Raw genomic sequence first — 21,087 nt, 5'->3', positions numbered from 1 at the left:
TTCGTATGCAATTTTATTATTGAAATCGTTTGTGTGAACACAAGCACGAGATGAGCAACGAATTGATGTCATGCGATAAATTGCATTACAATTATTGGAAAAATTATGTCACCAAACTATATGGTCGTCGTCTACCATTCAAATCTAACGCAAAACGTCTGTCTTTATTATACGCTTCTCTAAATTGGAACAGTTAATTTGTCGGAAAGATTACGACTTTTACAATCGAATGTCGTTCATGTCTATCACGTGGAATGAAGACGGGAAGGACTTGTTTTCGACGAGAGCAATTTTATTTAATTTTACTTCTAACTTAAATGAAAAAGAATATTAGAAAAGCAAACTAAATTCGCAACAACAAAATCTAACATTCAATAACACTGAACGGAAAACAGTGAGCTTTGTCCATTAGTTCCCTTTACATTCGATAGAGAAGGGAGTTTGAATTTCCGCATAAAATTTTCTGAATGAAGACAGGAGGTTGGATGTAAAATAAAAACTCGAAAAAAGGGGTCGAAATTTAGGACAATCGAGTTTACTTAACGTATCAATGGTCGACTAAAGACTAAATCTGGAAAAAGTTAATGTCTTACCTGGTACCGTACCTTATTGAGTTTTTTTCGTTTGCTTCTTTCGCCATTCGTCACCAACACTGTTATTGATATATAACTGCTTACATAGACTAGACATAGTCAATGAATGAAACGACTTTTCTACTCAGCTACCCAAGACGCCCTGCGAGACATTACTGACATCGGTGTGCCGCTGATACAATCATTAAGTAATGTAAGTAAGGCAATGTAATGTAATGTAGGAATGCAAATCAATCGAAGCAGACACTCATGTGTTCTGTTAACGACGTACTCCACTCTAATAGCGGAGTATAATTTCTGCTATAATGGCTTTGTCTCTAGAGCTCTCAGACTCATAATCGAGAGGTCGCGTGTTCAAATCCCCGGCTGGGCAAGATGATGTTTCCTTCATTCGCCTTCTATGTAACACTTACTCGTAGATATTCTAATAGTCCGTTGCCAATTCGCAACGTTAAAAATATCGAAAGTCCTATGTAAGTCAGAAGGCTCGCGAATTAGTTCAAGAGTGGAAAAAAATTGCCTATTGATGTGGCGAAAAGGCTTCGACGGGGTCTGACGAGTGTCACAAAACTAAGAATCTTATGGCTGAATATGCCAGTGCAACGACAGAAGCAGTGATAAATTTTCAGTGCACTTTACCTAACAACCGTGTCGTTGAAGCTCGAAGAAGGTTGAAGAAAGAAACGACTGTAAGATAGGGGACCGTCACTATAGAATCTTGTGCATTCTCTGAAACTATCTTTTATGGTTCTTTCATGATTTAGGCTCGCGTCGCCGATACATCGAACGGTAATGTTCAATATGAGCGACGAACTGAAGCTGGAGCTGGCGAAATGATTATTTATGACATCGATTGCAAAGTACCTTATTACAGAGAAATGATAAGTTGGTACGCCTGTGGCGAGATAGATGGAACACAGACGTACCAACTTATCATTTCTATGCTTTATTATCCTATAGATGTGTGATTATGCAACGAGGCCCCAGGCCGTATATCACACATCATGAGCCTAATAAAGTACGTTGCATCGAGATTCACACAACGATTTATGGGTATTGGTAAGGTAAATAACACCGATGGGAGCACGAAATAACTGTGGCTGTGGCAAGCAATAACCAAATTAAATGATCAACTGATGGTTCTGCCACCGGCCGCCTACCTGGGAGATTTTTTTAAAGATGCAAATCAGGCTCTCATCAACGTTAAGTGCAATCATAAGATTACTTACCGGGATTCTCGGGGTTCCGAGTCATCATCTGCAGAAATGGCTACAGATGTGAAGGAAGATTCGACAGAATGTGAATGTGGGTGGATGTAAATGTGATAAAGACATTCAGCTCGGCACAATAAACCGTAAGAGCGCAAGGACTTTTTGTTTCTTATACAATTTATTATATAGATTGAGAGTAGTCTGCCCATTTCATCACTCCATGGAAATCGGCTACATGCTGTCTTACAGATTATCTTTAATTGAAGCTACGTGTCAGCATTTTCTTCTTTGACCTAATTAGTCTATTCCTCCTGTGACACAACATTTACCCATGCCATTTGTTCTTTGCCGTCCTCATCAGCTATTCGAATGCGAACCAATTTAACGCCATCACTGTCCACGAATTCGTCATCGTTACTAAATTCCGTTCCGCCCGATACATAAATCTGGTCCGGTGAAATGATTTCGAATTCATCGCTCTGATTGGAATTGGTCGCTGACATGGCGGACGGTTTCTCGTCATCGTCGCCGAATTGAACTTGTCCATCGATTATCAAGTGTTCGGTTTTCGTGTCCAGCATATCATCTTCATCGAGTCGCTGCGAAAGTAAATTGAAAATGAAAAAGTTTTGCAAATTCCCGTTAACGCTTCCAACGAACCTCTTCCGTTAATTCTTCGATGTCCTCGTATTCGTCTGACATAAACACCAGTTCCGTTTTTGGTTTCATTGGTTCGATGTTCGGTTGATTCAAAACAATTCGATCGTTTTCGTGGTTCATCGATGTCATATGCGCCAAGAGCAATGGCTTTCGCATAAAGCCTGCTCCGCAAACCAAACATTCGTACGGCTTCTTATTGCTATGCACAAATCGATGCGCATTTCGGTTATCACGGCTGTTGAACGCCTTTCCGCATACTTCACAGCTGTACGGCTGTAAGAGAAACGGATTTATTGATCGGACAACAGATTTGATGGAATTCAGTGGTGAGGTCTTACCTTATCACCAGAGTGAATGCGCAGATGCTTTTTGTAGTGTTCCGGATAGACGAATGTCGATTCGCAAATCTGTGAAATTGATCAGAATTGGATCATAGTGCTTGGGAGTAAATGTAACAATTGATCCATACCTCACACGTATAAGGACGCTCGCCGGTATGTTGCGCCTTTACATGATAGTCTAACAGACGTTTACGCTTGAAACTGCGATCGCATGTGGTACATTTATGGCGTTTATCGTTGAGATGCGTAGCCCGTTTGTGTGACATTAAGTTGGATCGTTGCGCAAAGCTGGCATTACAAATTTCACAGACATAGGGACGCTAAAAAAAGGAGAAGTATTACCACATCTGCACTATAGGGACATCTGTAACAATCTGATTTTACCTCGCCGGTGTGTGTCCTTTCATGGTCCTTGATTTCGGCTCGTCGAGCGAATGCCTTCTTACATATCCGGCAGATGAATGGCTGTCGAAGACAAACAAGCGATTAGATCGGATGAACGCTACGGAATTGAAATAAGAAAACGAACCTTGTAGCCAGTGTGAACGATGCGATGTACGTCCAAGTTGTGTGCCGTTCCAAATGCCTTGTTGCACACATCACAGACAAACTCCTTGATGCCGGAATGCGTACGTTGATGTTGGGTGAGATTTTGTTGACTGAAAAATGACTTGTTGCACTGATCACACTCGAACGGTCGTCTACGTTCCGAATGAATTTTCATATGCGCGGTCAATGTGTACTTGCTGGCAAAGTCTTTGCCACACGTAGTACATTTGTACGGCCTAAAAATGAGACGATGAATTAGAACCATCGGAAAATCAGCGTCGAAATGAGTCCGAATTTACCTCTCTCCGGTGTGCATATTCGTGTGTTCCTCCAGCAAATTCTTCGAACTGTACTTCTTGTTGCAATCCTTACATTCCCACAACTTCTGAATGGTGTAATGACCACGTCGATGGATTCGGAACAGTCGTAGGTTCGTGAATTTCTTCGGACACTCTTCGCACTGGTACTCTTCACCGTTACTGGCAGTGGGAGCATGGTCCACCAAGTGATGGCTCAATTCACTTCGTTTGCGGAAGTCGTGGCCGCAAACATCACAGATGTACACCTTCTCGTCATGCTCACGTTTCAGGTGGGTTGCGATGGTTCGTACATCGAACACCGTTTCGTTGTCGGTGCACAGGCAGCATTTAAATTTGAGACCCTCACGCATGAAAATCGGCTTCATGGTCACATCGTTTGTCAGATGGGAATCGAGCATTTCGGTGCCGGTGACAATTTTGTTCGCATCCTTGACATCTTGCGATAGATCCGATATGGAATTTTGATAGTGTAAGCTGCTGTTCTCATCACTGTATCCGTGATCCTCGAATATTTCAGTCAGTTCGTCTGCATCCATTTCCGTACTGATTTCCACCATATTGCCATCACTCTCGTCGAAGTATTCCTGAGCGATGCTTTGGTCTAATAACTCTTCTCCACTGTCCACATTGACGATGTAATTTCCGTCGTTCCTTATTGAAACCAAACGGTATCTATTCGTTGCCTCTACTTGCTTCAGTGACGCAACATTCGGTTTTTCGTTTAGCGGATCCTGTAGAAAAAGGTTCTTCTTAATTTGGACAAATTCCATGCAGTTTCATAGCTCATTTCTCTCTCAACTGAATTTGCCAGCGTCATTACGTACCTTGGGTTCTACACTAATATTAGTGTAGGAGCCAAGCTATGTAATGACCCTAAACGGTCGATTTTTGTATTGAAAATTACCAGGTCGTCCTGTTCATCCAAAGACTCTTCAGGCAGTAGATTTTCCATGACACAGAAATCGGTGTCGGTCGCCTTGGATGTGGTCGGATCAAGAAGTTTGGCCGTTTCGTTGAAATCATGCGAAATGACTTTCTTGATAGAGGCCAAACGGTTTTGCATCGCTTCATATTCGGTGCACAATTGTCGACAATTTTTACAGATGTAACTTGAATGAATTGTCTCTTGATCGATTGTTCTACTCAGAATAGCTGACAGAGTTGATGCCAGTGGAGCGGCGGTCTAATCGAATATATGAGACAAAATTGATTAACAGGAACCAGTTGAGAACATGAATAAACCAAAATTTACCTCTTCTTTGACGAAAACATTCGTTAATTGTCCGGCTGTGGGTTCCGCATTACAAACTATACAATTTTGCACTTTTCTGACCAGCAAATTGGTACGCAGTGTTGAAGTCATTTTTCGTGATAATTTTATTTCTTTCGGAATCTTTATTAGAAAGTACAAAAATCTTGTTTACAATTTACTGAACGTAAACAATCGCCAACTTATCAAAAATGAAAATTTTATTCTCCGAATATTAACACTCATTTAGTAGGATAGACGATATTTTATACGTCGCCATTATTATGTGGCATAAAATCTCAATAGCAACACACAATTTTCACGGCCACAAACATTTTGCTTATGCGATCAGTTTATATTCACTATGATCAATTAACCGAAAATCCACCGCACAAAACTACCATTTCATCGGTGCAAAAGGTCTTTTAATTTTTGAAGATTTTGTCAAAAAAAGTTGTCAGCAGTGAAAAAAACTTGAGAATTGAGAACCTTTTTCTTTTCAACAATGGTGGTATATGATGTATGTGACCAAACTAAGAAAAATGAAATGCATGAAATCGGTTCGTCATGATGCGACATCTATAATCGATTCCGTCAAGTAGAGCTGTCATAAATGGTTGTTTTTTCAAACTCAAAGCGCGAAAATTAAAAATATTCACTAAATAGTGGGAAATTCCAGCGTAAGTCATGTTACCAAATCAAATTTTGTCTCTTTTTGATGTACGAATACGCACCAAAGAAGATGCGAAAAAACATACCGTAACTCATGTTACCAAATGTGACTATGCATATTGTAGAGCGCCATCGCTACAATACAATGGGGATGTTGTGAGAGTGAAAGAGAAAAATTTCTGTCACAAAATACGTGGATTTACCCATGGAAAATTTCATTTTAAACTTTTTTATATTAAATAAACTTTAATGATTGTATATGGGGTGGGGTGTATTTGGAGACAAATACCGACAAGTACTTAGAAAGATCTCTCGATCTCTGGCTTTAATGCAAGAATCAGGATTTAATTTATACTGTGATGTTTACTGCAGAGTTTGAATTTTGGGCGAATCACAGGATGAACCGATGAACAAATGAATTCAAAAATAAATTTCAACACTATTTGATTGCTCTTATTATTATCCTCGTGCTCCTCAGAATTTAAATTTTGAGTGAACTTCCGCGCACTTTTTCTCTGTCGGATATGAAAGATATTATTCTTACACTTAACAAAATTAACGAATTATCACATTTTCGTTTTCAATAGATTCTACATAATTTCTTGATCCACAAAGACAGTCTTGATCGTCTTGATATTGAATGTTTTTTTGGGTTTTATCCCAGTAAACTGGTCGTTATACATGTTCGACAAAAAATTCGACTGGGAAAAAATTCAAGTTGAACTCGTACGGACGCCTATTTTTAGACCCGTACGAAGTACTGGGGTCTTATAGGTTTACGCATACGTTTGTAACACGTCGAATTGGACTCCCTGAGTAAGGAGAAACCTATTGTGGTTGTCCAGAGATGCCAATCAGCGAAAAAAAGTCCGTCCGTCTGTCCGTCTGTCTGCACGATTACTTGAGTAAAACGCATCCGATTTTGAAAAAACAAATTTCCCGTTTGGTTATGTCAAAAGACAGGCTAAGTTCGAAGATGAGTGATTTTGGATCGACCCCTCCCGAGCTGGGGCCCAATAAGTGCTTTACGGTTTTTCGAAGATATCTCCGGACATTGAAACGTTACACTTGTAAGTGACACGTTAAATGAAAGGTTTTTACAATACCGATCGACAAAAAAAAAGTTTAAGTAAATCGGGGGACCGACTCGTGAGTTAGACCCCTTAGTGTGAACCAGGCATTTGAACATATTTCGTCTGTTTTCGCTTTATTAGATAGGTATTGACCGTACCAATCAGGGAAAAAAAGTTTATGAAATTATGTTCACCGGAGCGTGAGCTAGGTCTCTTGGAGTGAGCTCTTATCTGGCTACTCGGCCGTCAGTGAACGTGGAGTATTTTGTCAATATCTCGAGTAAATTTTGACCGAATTTCATGAATTTTTTTTTGTTTGAAAGGTATTAACGAATGCAAAGCGTCTGTACTATTTCCGGTCTCCTAATAAAATGGCTGCCGGCGGCCATATTGGATTTTATTAAAAGTGATATATATTGTGAAAAATGGTACTTAGAGAGTTTCTGTTAACAGAGAAGTATTTGGTTATGTGTGGGGGGTTTTAGGAATCCCATATGTGGACTTCTATATATATCTATATACAGCTATATTGAGCAATATACAGGCATGTAGAGCTATATAATAGCAAATTCATTTGTGGAATGTTTATTTATAGTGAAATATAGGTAAATAAAGCGGTATATAGCTGTTTAAATAGGAATTTATGAAATTTGACTTCGTACGGGGCTGTCGAGGCGGTCGTCGCGTAAAATGTCAAAATAAATGACCAGGAGATAGTAGTAGCACTGTATTCGAGAAAAAAAAAAGTGAAATCCATACTTGATCCTAGACTTCATCCTTTTACAAAATTAAAGAATAAAGTGTGTTGTCTGATCCTAGGTCTTCATTCTTTCACGGATGCATTACGGACACTAAAACTTTTGGGGGATGGATAGAGCATGAGTGCCTGTAGAAACATAGCTAACGCCGACCCGTACGAAACACCTATTCGTATCAAAAGCCTTTAATGTGAAACTCTTTATTTCTCTTACTTCATACTCTTCTTTACTGCAAAGCTATTCGCGCTTTAAAATAACTTACATTATCCACTCTTTGCCTTGTTATCATATACAAATAAATTGCCGGAGGCAATATAGACAGCCCCGTACGAAGTCAACTTTTATAAATTCCTATTTAAACAGCTATATACCGCTATATTTACCTATATTTCACTATAAATAAACATTCCACAGATGAATATGCTATTATATAGCTCTATATGCCTGTATATAGCTCAATATAGCTGTATATCGGTATATATAGATGTCCATATATGTAATGCCTGAAACACCCCACACACATAACAAATTATTTCCATGTTAACAGAAACTCTCTAAGTACCATTTTTCCCAATATATATCACTTTTATTAAAATCCAATATGGCCGCCGGCCAATTTGTTAGGAGACCGGAAATAGTACCGACGCTTTACATTCGTTAATACCTTTCAAACAAAAAAAAATGCATGATATTCGGTCAAAATTTACTCGAGATATTGAGAAAATACTCCACATTCACTGTACGGCCGAGTAGCCAGATAAGAGCTCACTCCAAGAGAACCAGCTCACCTTGCCGCCCAGTTCACACAAAGGGGTCTAACTCACGAGTCGGTCATCCGATTTATATAAACTTTTTTTTGTCGATCGGTATTGTAAATACCATTTATTTGGCGTATCACTGACAAGTGTAGTGCTTAAATGTCTGGAGATATCGTCGAAAAACACTTAGGCACTTATTGGGCCCCAGTTCCGTAGAGGTAGATCCGAAATCACCCATCTTCAAACTTAGCCTGTCTTTTAACATTACCAAACGGGGAAAAAAAATCAAAATCGGATGCGTTTTACTCAAGTTAGAGAACCCACAGACGGACGGACAGACGGACATTTGTTTTTCGCGGATTTGGCATCTCTATACAACCACAATAGGTTTTCCCTTACTCAGGGAGTCCAATTCGACGTGTTACAAACGTATGCGTAAACCTATAAGACCCCAGTACTTCCTACGGGTCTAACAAATACTTTTCCGCCCGTTAAAAGATGGCGATAGCGGAAGCAGACGGAGACTCTAAAGTTCACATTTGTCAGTACCTCACCATAATAAGGGAATTCAAGTTGAGTTGAGATAAAGTGATGTCTGACTCAATTACGCAGTATACGTGAGAATAGAGTTTTGTTAATATCTAATTTACATATTATTTAATGGTTGGCTTATTCTACTTCTACAAATCCAGTCCAATCAGCCAACACATAATTACATTTGCATAAAATCAGTCGCCCAAAAGCAGATATGCAAATAACTAATTTTCTACCCGAGTTACGTCGCTCCGTTCGCTCTTGAAAATAAAGTAACGGAACAACGTTCGACATCGATCGGTCGTATGGTTGTCGCAAGCACGTTTTTGATTGGATATATTTGTTCACGTGTGTGACGACCATCATTTTACTTTTAATTGTTATCTAAACAGCAAGCAGGACAGTTCAACTTTCGAGAGGTGAGTAGGATTTTTTTCCGAATTCGTTTTTTATGGTAAATAATCACGTCCTTAGCGATCAAAATACATACAAAAAATGTGGATTTTAAGTAAAAACAAAGATTTGAATCCTCTTTGCGTGAAATAGGTAAAGCGAACTTCTTTTGAAAACAAAAGGCAATGTGCGGCATAAAACCTAACCGCAATTCAAAGTTGAAGAGATAATTTCCATTGAAGAACAAATAGAGCGCGACTAGAATGTCAATTTAATTTCATTTTCTTGAGTCAAAATTATTAAAATCGCTATACATGATCAGAAGAAGTAACAATATTTTGAGCTAATGGGCTCAAGCATAGCACTCTAGGTCCAAGCAAGAACATTCAAATGTTAATGTCAAATTTGGAGTCTATTTTATGCATACAAAATTGCATGTTTTTGTTAGTTTTAACTCACACACAAAGACTCCTGGAGAGTGTTAAAAGATAGGAAAAAAAAACAATTATTCGACTGGTCTCGATATGTCAAAATTTCTATTTAAAAATCCAGTTGAATAGGAACAAACCAGTTAATTTAACTGAGCTCGATGGGGGCACACTCTATATAAGAAAGAGTCATACACAGATGTCAAAAGCGTTAAGGTTATGGCTCTGTGGAAGCTCTCGTTTGTTTTACAGTACGATGGAACAGATCTTCTGCAAATTGTATTTGTGTTGATGCTTGGAAGTTGGAGTGCTATACATTCAGATGCGATACACAACTTGTAGCCCTTAACGTTTTCCTTTTACGCAAGCCTAATAACTGTTAATTCTATTTTTCTTGAGCTTGATCCATTGACTGTAAGTCATTCATAGTGTTGGTTTCTTTTAGAATAAAATAAATTTCAAGACAACAAGATAACATGAGAGGACGTGGACGAACTCAAGGAGCACCACCAACACCTGAAACGCAGCCTCGTACTGGTGTTGGTCGAGGTCGTGGATTGCCGAATACACCATTGGCTCCTGCACCGGTATTTTTCTGGTTTGTTTTTGTTGTTGAAAATGAAATCATTTTCTTGTCCACATAGTCCCAATCGACTCAGCAACCTTCGGAAGCTGTTGGGGAATCAGCCGATAGAGGCAGACCAGTGCAACCAGAATTTCAGCAACAACAGCCGCAGTTTCAGCAACCGCTGCAACCAACTGAATCACGTAAGTAGCATTATGATGACTGCCCAATCCATTTCACTTTTACCGGAAGTCTTTCCCTTTCCACCTTACTCTTAATAATCCGAATGAATTTTGACGCTTTTAGGTGGATACAGCGGTGGAAACGGTGGAAATGGTGCCGCAAAGAGGGATCGTGGATCTGTTCGAGGACGAACTTTCATAACGGACATAATCAGAACAAAGCCCCAAAACGTTCAGTCGAAAAAAGGCACATCCGGTCAACCAGTCACTTTACTGACGAACTATTTTCGCCTGTTGAAGCAGCCCGACTGGCAGCTATACCAATACCGTGTGGACTTCAGTCCTCCGGTTGAGTTGCGAGGACTGCGAAATCGGTTGATCTTCGAGCAAAAAGCAGTGCTTGGAGGGTATTTGTTCGACGGAACGTTGTTGTTCCTTTCGGTAAAACTGCCAGAAGAGACGACCCAATTTATGTCCAGCGATCGAGATGGACATCTCATTCAGACGACGGTCAAATTTACCAATCGAGTGGACATGACCACTGCCATTTCGGTGCAAATATTGAATTTGATATTGCGGCGTAGCATGGAAGCGTTGAAGCTCCAATTGGTTGGACGAAACTTCTTCGACGCAATTGCTAAGGTAAAATTGTAAAATCGAGGAACTGGTCAGTTGAGTTTGATGAAAATTTATTTATTTGTTATTCTGTTTTCCCGACACCATTCAGATTGATATACCTCAGCATCAGCTGCAACTGTGGCCGGGCTATCTGACTTCCATTCGCCAGCACGAAAGTGACATCATGCTGTGTGCCGAAATAACGAACAAAGTGATGCGTACTGAGACATTGTACGATATCCTGCAGAATTGCGTCCAGAATGAGCGAACGAACTACAAGGATCCGTTTAAAAATGTTGTTCTTGGTATGACGGTGCTGACGGCCTATAATAATAAGACTTATTGCATTGACGATGTGGATTTTGATAAGTCGCCGAGCGACACATTTGCGACACGCGAAGGGGATATAACCTTTATGCAGTACTACCGAGACAAGTACCAATTGACGATTCGAGATCCAGGTAAATTGATATTTTCCGCCACTTTGTCCGAATTCATCAAGATTTTGTGTCATTAGGTCAGCCGTTGCTCATTTCTAAGTTGAAAGAACGTGATCTTCGCGGTGGACAAACCGAGAACATTTTATTGATACCGGAATTATGCCGTGCTACAGGATTGACGGACAATATGCGAAGTGACCACCGGTAAGTTTCGAATGGCATAGATTTTCGGACACATATAGAGGTCCGGACTTCTTCTCATTCGTGACTTTGATTTTAGACTTATGTCGGCCGTAGCGATTTATACAAGACTAGCGCCGAAAGCACGTGTTGAGAGACTCAATGCGTTCAATCAGCGTCTTCAGAATACCACTGAAAGTGTGAACAACTTTAAGGAGTGGAATTTCGTTTTGGACAAGGATATGGTTCAGGTCAACGGTCGACAGTTGCCAAATGAGAAAATTCTTTTTGGAGGCAACAAAATGTAAGTGTCCGGGAATGAGTACAGGAGACCTTGCAATGACTAAGACTTATATGACGGAGACGTGAGCATCCCTCAAAAAAATCTTTTCGTTTTCTGTTACACAGGGCGGTAACTAACCAAGAAGCGGATTGGTCCCGTGAATTCCGAAACATTTCGATGTACACCGCTATGCATCTGAAAAAATGGGTGGTAATTGTGCCACAGCGTAAACGACGCGAAGCCGAAGACTTCATCGGAATTTTGCAGAAAGCGGGAGTTGGAATGCGATACGAAATTGCAAAACCAACGATGTGAGTGAATTCAGATGGACGGAAAAGGGAATTATTGGATAATTGATTTGCTCTTCCGTTTCAGTATCGACATTCCCGACGATCGTGGCCAGGCCTATGCCAGCGCGTTAGATCAAGCGTTCCGGGACTCGCCTCAGCTGATCATGTGCATCGTGCTGAACAACAATGCGGACAAGTATGGCCTAATCAAAAAGAAATGTTGTGTGGAACGTGTTATTCCGTCGCAAGTGATGGTTCTCAAAACGATCACGCCCAAACAGGGCAAAGATATTGGCTCATTGATGTCGGTCGGAACGAAAGTTGTTATTCAAATTAACAGCAAGCTTGGCGGTGCACCATGGATGGTCGAAATACCAAAAGCTGGTCTAATGGTCGTCGGCTATGATGTGTGCCACGACGCCAAGGATAAGTCAAAATCATATGGGGCCATCGTAGCCACAATGGATATGAAAGTGTCGCAGAATTATTTCTCGGCCGTGACGGCCCACACAAATGGCGAGGAATTGAGTAATCAACTTCTTTTGAATATGGTCAAGGCGTTGAACTGCTTCAAAGGTCAGCACAACGCCTTACCGGATCGTATTGTTTTCTATCGCGATGGCGTTGGCGAGGGACAAACGAACTACGTGCTGGAACACGAAGTGAAAAACATGCTCGAAAGACTCAACGATATTTACGCGAACGCCGGGGCTCAGTTGAAGTTTCACTTTGTCGTCGTGTCGAAACGTATCAACACCAGATTCTTTAGAGGTGCCGTCAATCCGAATCCGGGCACAGTTGTTGATGATGTCGTTACACTGCCGGAAAGGTGATTTCATTTGATTTCGTTCAAAAACCATTTTTTTCAAAAATTAATTTTTCAACCGCAGATATGACTTCTTTTTGAACTCGCAATTTGTACGAAATGGCACCGTCTCTCCGACCAATTACAACGTTATCTACGAAACGCCGACAAGTGCTTTGACACCCGATCAAATGCAGAGACTTTCATACAAAATGACTCATCTTTACTACAATTGGTCGGGTATGTGTTCTCTGATTGTATTGATTCGATTAGTCATTTCTGAAGGACACTTGAAGCAATAAGTTCTCCTTGTATTCGTGCAAACGCCTATCCAATAAACAATAGGTGTCAAGAGCATCAGGATCAATTTTCGAGAGTTGAAATTTTTGAAAATTCTCGAAAATTCGTGAAAATTTCTCGGAAGTTCTTAAAGTTCTCGAAATGAATTTTCAATAAATTTGATGAATTTCAACAATTTAAATTCTCGAACCTAAAGCCTGACCGTTCACTAAAACTGCTCCTGTCCACAAATACTGTTAATCGATTCGTATTAATCATCAACAGATTGCAATTTCTTCAGCCGCCATGTTGGTAGATTCGTGCCCCATCGGGCTTGATGAAACTATTGGGCAAGGAGGAAAAAGTTCCTGATGAACTTTACCGATGATTTTTGAATTAAATTTTATTAGTTTGTAACAAGCACGGGCTTATGGAGAGCTCTAATTACACTTGTCACACGTTCCTTACCTTTAGTAAACACGGATCATTTGCATTTCTAAGGTTTTCGCAAATCAGTTCTAGCATCTTATGAGACAATATGCGAAAGTCATGTTCGCATCAATATGTTGGAATACTTTCTGGTTTAAAAATAACTCTCTCCATGGTGATAACCTTGCCAACATTATCAGCTGGAGAACGGTATTTTTCATAATTCTTACGAAACCCTCAGCATCGAAAATGCATTACATACCTCGGAGTAAAAATGAAAAGTCACATTTTAGTGTGTTCATTGTGCTCGGATACGCCTTGGATCAATAAAATTTACACGAAAACTCGACTTTTCAACTTTTTATATAAACAACTATTTTGTCCACTTAAATGAGAAATGACGTTTTCCTCGATATATAATTGACCGTAAGAGAGCGGGGTAGCAATGAGAAAAACAACATTTTTCTCACCCGAATTGTCAAATTCTCTCAAATGACTAAAATCATCAGATCTTCGTTGAGTTGTCCTCGGATAAAATAGGAAAATTAAACTCGAGCTCTCATTGGATGTGCTTATTTTCTCCCCATGGTAAACAAACAACGATTTCATTATAACGCTTTTGCCAAAGTATTACAAGAAGGTCTGATAAATTCTTGTGCTGCAGTATGTGAAAAACTTTTTTTTTCCCTCTCAAATAATACTTTTTGATCATCACTTCCCTTGATTGATTTTATGCTTCTACAATTCATCGCATTTGTTGAGAATACAATTCTCAGTCGGCGTATTTTAACAGCAATTAATTTACGATTTATAACGCCTTAAACCTGATATTTTGATCATCGGTTGTTCAGCTAATCCACTCATACGAACAAAAGTTCTTTTTTATACCGATGAAATAGTTAAATGCTCCTGCATGGTAGTGATAAAACCATTTAAAGACGCAAAAACACTATTGTTTGCATGGGTGTATCGTCTGAAGCGAAATGCGCCATTCATTTCAAAGTTGCCGACTGTAACGAAGAATAGACCGTTTATTCAGTGAATGCGACTCGTTTTCATTATTTGATTTTTTTTGTGGTTATTTCCAGGTACGCTTGCCATACCCGCTGTTTGTCAATACGCTCACAAGCTGGCCTTCCTGGTGGGTAATTTTATCCATCAAACACCATCGCATCTGCTTGAGAAGCAGTTGTATTTTCTTTAAATTGAAAATTGATTTTTTTTTTGTTATTTTTTATTTTGGATTTTGCATTTATAACGGCCACGACCGAGTCCATTGAATTAATTCAATTTTATTGAATCGGAAGAAAACCTTTCAAACTGAAAAGAAAAGACTCAAATCCTTTGAATTATTATTTTATTTTTTAAAAATTATTTTTTTCTAACTGCAAAGGAAGATTGAGACTTTGAATTATACATAAATACATTGAAACAGACACTTTACAAGTAAAAATGTTACAAAAAAAACTGTAAAACTTCACGACATTTAATTGAAATAAATTTTTTTGTATCAACGCAATAATTTTGAAAAACTTTCATTTGAATTGGTGCTTACTCATCGAAATAAGAGTGAAAACTACGAAAAAAAAATTCCGACACGGATGGGCGGTCGCAGAAGCTCATCGAAAATATTCATTTATTACATTCTCAGGAAAACCTACTACAAAGTGTCAGACCGTTAAGTTCTCCGTTTTTATCCTATTTTGTTTTTCTCAATGATCGTGAAATATTCCTGTCTTTTGACCATTTTAGAATAATCTGTCTTAACAATTCTGAAAGAGTTTGAGGCTATGGTAAAGAAAATCAGCAGGCTCAGATACTAGTTTTCAGTAATAATACCTGGATTCCGATTTATATATCTCCGATAAAATTGACAACAGACATCGTTACCGTAGTCAGCAAATGCGGTAACATCGTAACAGAAATTTTAAGTTTTTTAAGCGAGCCCCTACATGGATCCCAATTTATTATTTAATCATTCCTAATGCGATAAGCATATGTTTGGTACAGTCAACGCGCTTCAAGCATGATTAGTACATACTCTAAATAGAGTACTGAAACTGGGCAGTGCATCAAACAAATTTTGCAACTGTAAAAAATATTTATTTATCATGAAGGAACAGACAGGAAATCTCTAAAACCTGACTTCTAATAAGTTGGTAATTTCGTATGAAGCAAGTGCAAAAGGTGTCTAATGTATAGTTTTTGCTACATGTCATGTGCGAAAGTTGGCCGTTACATAGCAATTCGCCCGCTGCGAAAATAATCCATTACATGTGGACTTGAAATTTTGGTTGTCTCACAAAATTGTAACCTCATGTAATGAATTACTTTCGCAGCATCCTACTACAAATCAACAGCGACTAAAATCGGCTGGGTGGTTTCAACAACATTGAGTTTAAATGTAGCCTCCTAAGCCTAGCCTGACCTTTCCGACTCGATTGGGCATTTGATATCCCAACAAAAATCTCTTCGAGAAAAGTGTGACGCAGTCTTTGAAATACAATTTCTAAAATGAATGATATCGCTAGAGTTGACGCTTTCAGCTTCGTTACGCAAAAATTAAATTTTACACCCAATTAGTTCAAACAAGCTGGCTTAGGTTTTCTCATCATCTGCCAAATAATTTTTACAAAAAAAATTTTTGACTGGAAACAACCAAAATTTTACCAAAAAAATCTGCGTCGCAAAGTGGCAAATGTTCAGGAACAGACCAGCAAGAAAATTTATCTGCCACATGCGACGCAGATTTTTTTGGTAAAATTTTGGTTGTTTCCAGTCAAAATTTTTTTTTGTAAAAATTATTTGGCAGATGATGAGAAAACCTAAGCCAGCTTGTTTGAACTAATTGGGTGTAAAATTTAATTTTTGCGTAACGAAGCTGAAAGCGTCAACTCTAGCGATATCATTCATTTTAGAAATTGTATTTCAAAGACTGCGTCACACTTTTCTCGAAGAGATTTTTGTTGGGATATAGAGGTGTGCGCCGATCTTAAAATAGTCGGCGGCGGTGCGCCGACTGGTAAGGGATCGGCGGTGGCGCGCCGGCAGCTATTTATAGTCGGCGGCGGTGCGCCGATCGGCGCGCCAATAAATTTACAAAAAATCTAAACTTTCGAAAATAATGCAAAAACATTTGAAAAAGCGTGCGCAATCCTTTTTCCGAACACTGAATTCTTACTATCTTGCGATCTGAAGTATCAACCACTGGGGAATCAACTGAGACGTATCTCACCTTTTATATTTTGTTAGTACAATCACTGACCTATTATTTTAAAAACATCTAATTTAATGAATCCAAGAATGATTAGTGAGTTTGCGTAAATGACATATAAGCTATAAGTCAACTTATAAGTTGGAAATTTTAAGTCACATCTTCATACTAGATGTTCTGCAGGTTTCTTATTTCCAACTTATAATTTATGTCATTTACGCAAACTCACTACTATTATCTTTTGATTTATGCAATAACCGTTCCCATTGCCTTTAGTCCATCTTCGATGTAGGAGTGAGATCGTAGTAGAAGGTTTTCGCAAATAAGAGATTTAGATAAACTTAAATTTATAAGTAGTAAGTATAGACTACGCCAAAATTATTTTTTTCCCAAATTTTGTACATAAAATTGAAAACAAAGATACCAGTGTCTCGTCTTTTGACGAAAAAACTTGAAACCGGAAAGATTTTCCACTTTATAAATTCCTGAAACATGTGATTTGCGCCATTTTCCACCCAAATTCCACATAAGGTCTTAAGTTTGCCACTTTACAATTACAGTAGTATTCACCCAGTTTTGACTGATTCACTGTATTTTGTTCCCTTTCTTCTTCCTCTTATCTGCATCAACAGACAATAAAAGAAACTTCGTCTGCCGTCTGCCGCGCTCCATTCCATTGCACAGAAAATAGAGTAACGTACCCAAGGGTTCACGTTAAGTGAGGATACAGAAAATACAAATGCTGTTTCGACCTCGGGTATTGATGGCGGTCCCAGGCCAGCGTGATCTGATCATCCTTAGTTGTATCCATCGATACCCTTCCCAAGACAGCAGCAAACTTTTTCTTTGGACTAGTATTTAAAAATTTGCATAAAACACTTGCCATCTACTGATGGAAATAGGATACGTTATAGAAAGCTACTTCGAAGATAACCCTATCGTAGCATCAGAAACAAAATCACCGTCGTACAGTGCAAGTAAGAAGAAAAACCCAAAGTTCCAACAAAAAAAATTAACAAAAAACTCCTTTCTACGCATATAGAAACATAGCAGCATATAGAAAACTGACTTATAAATTAAGAGAGATAAACATTTGCTAAAACCTTGTTAATTAAAATGGCTGAAAGCACTAAACGTATAAAATTTCGGCGCGACGAAAATACAATCGGCGGCGGCGGCGGCGTGAGCTATTATTTTTCAGCGGCGGCGCGCCGAAAAATTAGCAAAAAATCGGCGGCGCGCCGGCGTAAAATCGACGGTGCACACCTCTATTGGGCGCGACGAAAATACAATCGGCGGCGGCGGCGGCGTGAGCTATTATTTTTCAGCGGCGGCGCGCCGGCGTAAAATCGGCGGTGCACACCTCTATTGGGATATCAGTCGTTTTAGAAGTGTAGTCAACACTGCTTTTTATAACAGTTTACAGTTTTAATTCAAAAATTTTACGAAAATCGAAAATTTGACGAAATTCAAAAATTTGACGAAATTCGAAAATTTGACGAAATTCGAAAATTTGACGAAATTTGACGAAATTCTAAAATTTGACGAAATTCGAAAATTTGACGAAATTTGACGAAATTCGAAAATTTGACGAAATTTGACGAAATTCGAAAATTTGACGAAATTTGACGAAATTCGAAAATTTGACGAAATTTGACGAAATTCGAAAATTTGACGAAAATCGAAAATTTGACTAAATTCGAAAATTTGACGAAATTTGACGAAATTCGAAAATTTTACAAAATTTGACGAAATTCGAAAATTTGACGAAATTTGACGAAATTTGACGAAATTCGAAAATTTGACGAAATTCGAAAATTTGACGAAATTCGAAAATTTGACGAAATTCGAAAATTTGACGAAATTTGAGGAAATTCGAAAATTTGACGAAATTCGAAAATTTGACGAAATTCGAAAATTTAACGAAAGTCAAAAATTTGACGAAATTTGACGAAATTCGAAAATTTGACGAAATTCGAAAATTTGACGAAATTTGACGAAATTCGAAAATTTGACGAAATTTGACGAAATTTGACGAAATTTCACGAAATTCGAAAATTTGACGAAATTCGAAAATTTAAAGAAATTCGAAAATTTAAAGAAATTTGACGAAATTCGAAAATTTGACGAAATTTGACGAAATTCGAAAATTTGACGAAATTCGAAAATTTGACGAAAATCGAAAATTTGACGAAAATCGAAAATTTGACGAAAGTAACTATCTATCTGTCACCATTCAAGAAATACCTCTAAAACCCTAATTGACCCAGACCCACCCATTTCCAACTTTCGACATTTTTCACATATGCCCCTCTGTTCTACTCGTAAAACTCTGAGACTTTGTCGAAGAAAGTAACTCTCTATCTGTCACCATTCAAGAAATACCTCTAAAACCCTAATTGACCCACCCATTTCCAACTTTCGACATTTTTTACATATGACCCTCTGTTCTACTCGTAAAACTCTGAGACTTTGCCGAAGAAAGTAATTCTCTATCTCTCATAACCCAAAAAAAATATTAGTCCTTTCATCCTACGCTCGAGTAGCTCAAAATTTGGTCACTCTAATCACTCTAGCTCAAACGAATCTGCCCCGATTTTTTTAATTATTTTTTTGTTCGAATCGTGTTACGAATACCTTTCATTTGATGGGTCGCACGCCTCTGTAGGTTTCAATATAGCTAAGCTACAGCCGAAAACGCGTTCCCGACCCTCGAAAACCACATTCAGAAACCACTTCGAGATCGACCGTCGATAGATAGACAGATAGACAGATAGACAGATAGACAGATAGACAGAAACATACAGAAAAAGTTGAAAGATTTTGATTGTTTGCAAAACGTTAATTTGGTGCATTTTCTATCAAAATGACCAACTTCAAAACGATGTATCTACGGCAATTTTAAAGTTACATAGTCGAGTGATAGCTCGTTTTGCTCGTATTTGAAGCGCGAATAAGATAGAATAGGATTTGTGGTGATACAGGCCAAAGGAAAGAAACTTAAATTCTCGCCTATATATAGTTGCCGCGTCTCAAAAAAATTTCTTCGTTCTTTTTTTGGAAGTTAGACTGCGTCAAGTCCTCCGCTATCGCTCCGGACATGATGCAGCTTGTCAAATTGTATCTTAAAACTGGGACGATGATAAGTATAAAATCAGTAACAATAATGTATCCCAACCTAATTCCAACAATTCGAGAAAGTCTGAAGGAAGTGAAAGAAATCTGATTGGTCAAACACGCAGCACATGCTACAGCAAGCAAACTTTAAATCAATTTTCAAGTGATATCATGACCCTACGTTAGGACCGTGACGCAAGTCCGTTTACACTGAAAAATTTGAAGAAGAAAAAAATTCCGCAGGACTGTCATGGCCCTACGTTAGTGAAGGACCGTGACGCAGTCCGTTCACACTGAAAAATTTGACAAAACAAAAATTCCGAAGGACTGAGGAACATATATACACACGAACTTTTTGACTTTTACTACTTTGCTCCTACTAGTAGTAGGCCACTATCCCCATTTTTTCATAATCTGGGCGTCTATACGAGTCCAACGAGCTATAACACGCCACATAAGGTTAAGAGATATTAAATTTCAAAACTTGGAAATTTGTATGAAGAAATGGATTTTACTTTACTAGTGAGGTAATATGGCCTTTCCCTCACTAGTGAAGACCCTTTCCCTCGCTCGTAAAGTAAAACGCTATACTTTACACGTGAAATAATCTGATGTCTCGTGTCACGATGAGTAAAAGTACCTCGGGCTGAAGCCCTCGGATACTTTTACTCATCTGGATATGAGATATCAAATTACTTCACTAATTACTTCACAGAGTTAGGTTATGAATGCAAGTTATTTTTAAACGATGCAAAATTATATTCCTAACAAAAAATTGTTCTACGACATGTCCGAAACTTTTTGGTTGTTTTTATATCTTAGTTGGAAAAGTGTTCAGTACATTTTTCATTTTGATGTTTTTTATACACAACTGCTGCACAACTGAAAAAAGTCTTTTTCGTGAGAGAATCCACTAAAATTACGTGAGAAGAACTTTCAAAAGAACTGACGCAATTTTTTTTTGGTAAAAGGACTTGAGTCACACCTCCACTGTAAGTGGTTGTGGGAGATCAGATATTCCATTTAATTGAGCCAATCGTTGATTCTATAATTTGAAGAAGAAATATCTATTATCTATTATACGTATGTGGTGGACGGTATATTTTCGGCAATTTCGCGAGTTGTAGCTCGAACGTCGCGAACTCG

At 38.6% G+C, this 21,087-nt stretch overlaps 2 protein-coding genes across 3 annotated transcripts; one reads left to right on the top strand and one right to left on the bottom strand.

The window, feature by feature from the left end:
- Nucleotides 1–1,973: 1,973 nt before the first annotated feature.
- On the bottom strand, nucleotides 1,974–5,461 carry LOC119072161 (zinc finger protein 2 homolog). The gene is made up of 9 exons (XM_037177320.1): nucleotides 4,927–5,461; nucleotides 4,579–4,857; nucleotides 3,654–4,405; nucleotides 3,335–3,590; nucleotides 3,190–3,270; nucleotides 2,934–3,125; nucleotides 2,803–2,871; nucleotides 2,465–2,737; nucleotides 1,974–2,403 (listed from the first exon to the last, which is right to left on the bottom strand). Exons 1-9 carry the CDS (start codon nucleotides 5,035–5,037, stop codon nucleotides 2,107–2,109), a joined length of 2,310 nt encoding a protein of 769 aa, XP_037033215.1. The 5' UTR covers nucleotides 5,038–5,461; the 3' UTR covers nucleotides 1,974–2,106.
- Nucleotides 5,462–8,992: 3,531 nt separating this feature from the next.
- LOC119072159 (protein aubergine-like) lies at nucleotides 8,993–15,132 on the top strand. Of its 2 annotated transcripts, none has more exons than XM_037177316.1 (11): nucleotides 8,993–9,137; nucleotides 9,985–10,126; nucleotides 10,184–10,307; nucleotides 10,411–10,928; nucleotides 11,014–11,365; nucleotides 11,422–11,548; nucleotides 11,625–11,828; nucleotides 11,933–12,118; nucleotides 12,183–12,926; nucleotides 12,988–13,142; nucleotides 14,699–15,132. In XM_037177316.1, exons 2-11 carry the CDS (start codon nucleotides 10,016–10,018, stop codon nucleotides 14,812–14,814), a joined length of 2,637 nt encoding a protein of 878 aa, XP_037033211.1. In that variant the 5' UTR covers nucleotides 8,993–9,137; nucleotides 9,985–10,015; the 3' UTR covers nucleotides 14,815–15,132. The 2 variants fall into 2 exon arrangements, with proteins under 2 accessions (XP_037033211.1, XP_037033212.1); XM_037177317.1 differs by having other exon boundaries at nucleotides 12,438–12,926; nucleotides 14,699–15,129.
- The last annotated feature ends 5,955 nt before the right edge of the window (nucleotides 15,133–21,087 follow it).

Source organism: Bradysia coprophila (genome assembly GCF_014529535.1).
Source record: "Bradysia coprophila strain Holo2 chromosome IV unlocalized genomic scaffold, BU_Bcop_v1 contig_81, whole genome shotgun sequence".
NCBI lineage: Eukaryota > Metazoa > Arthropoda > Insecta > Diptera > Sciaridae > Bradysia > Bradysia coprophila.
Note: the sequence above shows the minus strand (reverse complement) of the source record. Positions and strands in the feature narration are given on the sequence as shown.

Excerpts from the sequence above, each read along its gene's own strand:
- LOC119072161 (XM_037177320.1), bottom strand. The coding sequence starts at position 5,037 with ATGACTTCAACACTGCGTACCAATTTGCTGGTCAGAAAAGTGCAAAAT. Across the intron at positions 3,591-3,653 it reads AATATGCACACCGGAGAGAG|GCCGTACAAATGTACTACGT; the intron begins GTAAATTCGGAC and ends TCTCATTTTTAG. Across the intron at positions 3,271-3,334 it reads TCGTTCACACTGGCTACAAG|CCATTCATCTGCCGGATATG; the intron begins GTTCGTTTTCTT and ends TGTCTTCGACAG.
- LOC119072159 (XM_037177316.1), top strand. The coding sequence starts at position 10,016 with ATGAGAGGACGTGGACGAACTCAAGGAGCACCACCAACACCTGAAACG. Across the intron at positions 10,308-10,410 it reads GCTGCAACCAACTGAATCAC|GTGGATACAGCGGTGGAAAC; the intron begins GTAAGTAGCATT and ends TGACGCTTTTAG. Across the intron at positions 11,829-11,932 it reads CTTTTTGGAGGCAACAAAAT|GGCGGTAACTAACCAAGAAG; the intron begins GTAAGTGTCCGG and ends TCTGTTACACAG.